Genomic DNA, 6000 nt, shown 5'->3' on the forward strand with positions numbered 1-6000 from the left:
CTATGTTTCAAATAAAGTTACATCAATGACTTCAAATGTTGAACTGAAACAATTATGGTATTGTTTGATGGCCGCTTAAAGCATATCTAACAAAAAGAATGAAATTTCTATATATCCCGTCCCGTAAAAATTGATATATGGAGACATAACGATTTGTCGAACACTTTATATATGGGAATTTCATATTTACAAAGTGGACAGCGAATGTGTGTAAAACAGCTGGATAAATGGACAGATGGACCAAGTAATTGAAACTACTGAAAATTAAAGAATTCCAACAAGTCTTGGACACATCTTTACCACCGATCGTGCAATCATGCAGAATCATATTGATATCTTAAACAATTTCACTTCTTTTAGCTCCAAAAACGAAAGTGAGTATGATGCGTGGGTGGATGGAAGGATGGACAGAGAAATAAAAAAACAATTTGGGAATTATGCTCCAGAATATTAAGTGTTAATAATAGACGAATAGATGAACAAATGAAAAAAAAAAACATTCAACTGACACATTAACAAAAACCAAAAAAGCAATTTGTTTCATTGGGATCTGTTGAACAAAAACGTGTTTTGCTCCATAAACTAACGTGTGTCTGATGAGACATCACGCGGGACACCAGTATAAACCTGGCAATAAATTTATCAAAAGAAGAGGCATTCAACAACAACAACAAAAATGGATAGAGACCATACATTACAAGATCAATTATTGTTTATATAAACCACACTCTTGTGAAAAAAGGTTCAATACATTCTCAGCTAAAAGACATCACCTTAGGACAAAAGGCTGAAACCATGAGTTCCTCCTTCAATAGCTGGTCTATTATACATACTCAAGCACGCAGGGATGCCTGGCCTATTCTAGATCCTCTAGCGCAGGGATTCTGGCCTATTTTACATCTCAAGTACTCGGGAATGTCTGGCCTATTCTACATTCTCTAGCATACAGGGATGCCTATTTTACATCTCAAGTACTCGGGGATGTCTGGCCTATTCTACACCCACAAACACGAAGGAATGGCTGGCCTATTCTACATTCTCTAGCATACAGGGGTGTCTGGCCTATTCTAGATCCTCTAGCATGCAGGGAGTTCTGGCTTATTCTACAGCTCTAGTACTAGGGGATGTCTGGCCTATTCTACAGGTATATAGCTTTGCCGAATGAATCAGTTCAAATTATTTGGAATAGACAAGCATTGTCTCAGTCCAGTTTTAATGTAAAGCATTGCATCTGTCAATTAGTTTATGTTAATCTGTTTATTACTCTCTCTACTTCACAACACATAATTCGTGAAAAGCGATTGATTCGAAATATTCGGTATTTGAAGGTAAACCTGAATGCTGTATATTAGAAACGAATATCTTTATTTGTTAGACGAATACTGCGAAAAGTTCATTCCTTTGATTCGTATATATGGCGATTTAATTACCATGAAAATGGAGCCTGTACGAAAATAGCCGAATTGCGAATCAACCGTAAATCTGTCCAAGAAAAGAAATCACTGAACAGTACAGTAAAACACACTTGTTTAGGTGTTAATTTTGATACTTTTTTTACAGCTGATATGTTAATTTGAAAAGCAAAATATAAAAAAATTCAAACATTTGTAAGTAGGCTTTTTTTGAGTGGACATTAGATTTGTAAATTTATCCACTGAAGGGTTGATATAAATCATCTCATCGAGATAGTTCCATCTAAAATTGGTATAATTAGCACATATACATATAAACGGTACTCTTCTTCTACACACTTGATATTTTCTTTATGGCATAATTTGCAAACTCTTTGATCTACGTCAAATCATACAATCGTTGTTAGAACGTCAAAAAGATGTACTTAACAGCACCAATTGATGGCCAGCAATGTATTAACAGCGGACGTTTGATAATCGGACAACAAAATAATCCATAATTTCATAAAGATGTCATTTGTGTTACATGAAACCATCTAATTTGGAGTGTCATATTTAACGGCCCCAACCGTTGCCTAAAAACTTAAAAATATTTTGTTAAAATGAACAAATATGGACAGATTGTCGTGTTTTCCAAGACACCACCACCACCACCTCTCTCTCTCTCTCTCTCTCTCTCTCTCTCTCTCTCTCTCTCTCTCACACACACACACACACACACACACACACACACACAGGAGAGTAAGGATTCTGTAAACTGAATTTAAGCGGATCTTTGCATAATAATAGAATCAATAGTTTTTTGTATTCTAAACTGCGCGCATACTCACTAGATTACACTTTTCTTTTGCTACTTGTTACCTCCTTCTCTCTTTAATTATACATCTTTTTCTAATCACGTTTAATTTCAAATAATGAGATTCGCTTTTAGCTTAACTCGGCATCCGACCTGCAGCGCGTTTTTCATAATCTGCGCTCTCGCTTTCCATGGTGTGATTCGAACCTACGGTTTATTTTTAAGTATCTGTGTAAATACATTAATATACTTGCAGCTAAGAATATGTTTGCCATCAGTGGTGTGTCTGCTCCAGACAAACGTACTTGTGATTAGAACCATATATTACCAAGATGATGCTCATGAAGAAATTTTTTTTGGCGAAAATAACTTGATCCGACGGTTGTGTGTGTGTGTGTGTGTGTGTGTGTGTCTTTTATTTTGTTGTTGTCGTTTTATAAATAGCAGTTGCAGGTGAAACTACCTAATCAAAAATACGGTAATGCTTATACCGATTTGGGGGAATAAAAAGCATATTTTGCAATAATATTAGTCCGAATTAGCATGTCTTCATTAGCCGTTGGCATTGTTTTACACCATTTTTCTGTCCGAAACACACACACACGCGCGATTTTTTAACCTACTTTTTTTACATTAAAAAAATTATACAAAGCACGGTTACCATCCAAAACACATGCATCCATTTTCTCTTAATCATGCTCACGCTAATCATACGGTCCGAGAAAAAAAATCTTACTGATATGAGGTACGTGCAGAAAATAGCGATGATGAAATGCTCTGAGTACAAACTTTTATCAGGTTTCAATATCACATACATTAGTTAATGTAAATCATCTATTGACGCATATAATGGTTAATTCAATTCCATACATATCAACAATTAAAAATGTCCAAACCAGACGTGTCAAAATAAAATGCATCCAAATTGGTACACTTAAAGAGTCGCATAGAAACCGTATAATGAGCATATTTGTATCCTTGCTTTTTATTTATTGTGTCATATAGTCCATAAGAAACGGGTAAGAAAAGAAATCATTGAATTGAACTGAACTGAACTGAACTGAACTGAGCTAAATTGAAGTGAACACATGCATCGAAGCATTGAAAAACATCATGCAATATATTTAATGATTGTCGGTCAATTTAGAATGAGAATATAACAAACTCTGATAGCTATGGATTTTAAAATTTACTCTGTCTCTCTCTCTCTCTCTCTCTCTCTCTCTCTCTCTCTCTCTCTCTATATATATATATATATATATATATATATATATATATATATATATATATATATATATTATATATATATATATCCACACACACAGAGATTCGTAAATCCGCCCATGCCAATCTGTGTCGGCTGCCTCGCCGCCCCCCCCCCCCCCCCCCCCGATTTATTTGGCATGATTTCGCTAGTAACGATTTAAGGTACTGTTAAAACCAACTTCAAATTATTTCACTGATTTAAAGAAAATAAGAAATAATATATAGCCATGATTTATTAATTTCATCTGACTAATCGTAATTTTAATAAGACTTAAGAAAAAACGAACTTGAACGTATGTCGAGTTGAAGAACGTATGTCGAGTTGAAGAATCATAAGACATTCGTGTATCTTATACCTTGTAGAAAATGTATGCTAATTATATATGGGTAAGTATACTCTGTATTACTCCGAACCCGGTCTCGTACCGATCTTACACGCATCAATGCCCTCCATCTCAAAACCTTACGGTCTCAAGGATGAAAGAAAAGAAAAGATGCACTCTTCTGTATGACGTAAGAGGCAACTAATATAGACTGAAGATTGACAGATCAAAGGCTAGCGTGCCGTACTCGCGGCTTAAAGGGGTCAGGTTCAAAATCTATTAAAGGACCAGCTCGGGCAGGCTACCAGGGTCCAGTTGTTTCGGCACTCAATAAACTATTTGTGTTGCTGTACCGTACAACACCATACCAATCCAAAAATCGCATTTTCAAACTGATTCTCTTCCACGTGTTATTTGATTTTAAATAATCACACCCGGTCATAGCGAAGTCAGGGTTTGAATTACATGTGACATTGCAAGTTGCATTTGGTATACAGTCCATCCAGCCATAATTTCTGAAGGAGGTTGTGCTCATCTTCCCAAATGTGTGCTAGCAAAACACGTATCCCCGTACTTCCGTTTCCACATTAAATCCAACACTCGAGCTTAATGGGTTGGACCTGTGGATATTGAGCGCCACACGGAAAAATGTTAGATGGGTATGTGCATTTGTCTTTTCGTAAAGCAATGCCATAATTATGCGGTAGGGATCTTGAAAATTATTAAGATGTGACCCAGGCGCTACGATTCTAGGTGTAAGATAAAACCCGTGTTCAATCCTAGTTTCATGCAGAATTTGGGTTTTCGTGCCCGGTTAACGTATATGTATTTGTCAGGTGGATATCTCAATAGCGTCGACGTTATGTTCTAGGGCTAAGTCTTTGGAGGTAGGAATGGACCCCGGATGAACGTCAGTTACATATATAAAGTTGTCCTTTCGTGCACATTGTGTACCCCACGACAACACCCAACTCTGCTAAAGGTTGTCATTTGGGTCATTGATCACATTTGCTTCTTTACATGAATGTGGGGGCGAGTGGCCGTGTGGTCTAAAGCGCTCTCCATTACGGATCACTGCCATCTCGCCTCTGTCTGAGTGGGTTCGAGTCTAGGATTCCGCCAATGTGGGTATGTGAGAAAGCTTGCCAGTAGCTTCTCGTGAGTCGGTGGTTCTACCCGGGTTCTTCCTCCACCATTAATACTGGCCTCCATGCATAGCCTATCGCGTGCTGAAAAATGTCGTTAAACCCCACAACAACAACAACAGACATGTGAGACCCGGAAATCATTTGAACTTTATGTAACATGCCCCCATCACCTATATACGCATCCCTTCGCCTGCTCGGAAAGCAAACAAAATTTGCCAATTAGTCAAGCTATAACTGTTATTTAATTAATTTTCCAGGTCACTACAACCAAATACTCTAAAGAAATAAACCCATATTAGATAGCTTATTCGGGCTAAATAAGGACACAAATTTGTCTTGTATTTACCTTCTACGTGTGTAAGAAACAAAAGATCTTACCCTTTCTAATGATTTCGAAGGCACAGATGACGCACCTCCCATTTTTGCATGTATCCTCTCACCGTGTCATGTAAAATCTGAAGTCGTCTAGCAGGGAATAAATCGATAAATTCCAGCGGAAGAAACTGCACACTTAAAAATGTCAAATTACTCTTCCTTGTTTGTTCAATGGCTTCAGGCAAGCACCTCTTGGACCTGCGAACACAATGAAACAGGTAAATAAAGAAAACCACAATAAAGTGGCGTGACGTTATCAAATTTTAAAACTGTACCGTTATTGTCTACACTGCTACCTTGTACGATACTACCTTTACTCTAGCACGTGTCCTTGTATTACAATGTAATAATACACACTGAGCTATTTGTGAGCTTCAGCGGTACTCGGCTTTTGTATACAAACTCATTCTAAGTACATAATCTATAGCATATTGATTTTAATTTGTAATGTATATATATCATCGGGCTGCTTTGTACAACGACGGAATGTAAATCATTGTCTTCTTATATAAAATATACCCTTCTTAAATTAAAAAAAAATACCTATATCCTGTATCGACAGGAAATTTGATGAAAGCCAAACTATAAATACTGACCTAAATCAAAGCTATAGATTTTGTCATGTCTATGTTTCATCAAAGACAAGTAACACATTTCGAAATCTTCGCCATTTTTCAGCA

At 36.8% G+C, this 6000-nt stretch overlaps 1 protein-coding gene across 1 annotated transcript in view; it reads right to left on the bottom strand.

The window, feature by feature from the left end:
* LOC149781259 (lim and transglutaminase domain protein ltd-1-like) overlaps positions 1-5628 on the bottom strand; it is a 28344-nt gene extending 22716 nt beyond the window's left edge. Inside the window, exon 1 of the mRNA XM_089935343.1 lies at positions 5324-5628. Within this exon, the coding sequence (XP_089791469.1) occupies positions 5324-5365 (42 nt within the window). The 5' untranslated portion in view covers positions 5366-5628. The remainder of the gene's footprint in view (positions 1-5323) is intronic.
* Between the last annotated feature and the right edge of the window lie 372 nt (positions 5629-6000).

The sequence above is a fragment of the Sinohyriopsis cumingii genome, chromosome 15 (assembly GCF_028554795.1).
Source record: "Sinohyriopsis cumingii isolate HCF-2022 chromosome 15, ASM2855479v2, whole genome shotgun sequence".
Classification (NCBI taxonomy): Eukaryota; Metazoa; Mollusca; class Bivalvia; order Unionida; family Unionidae; genus Sinohyriopsis; species Sinohyriopsis cumingii.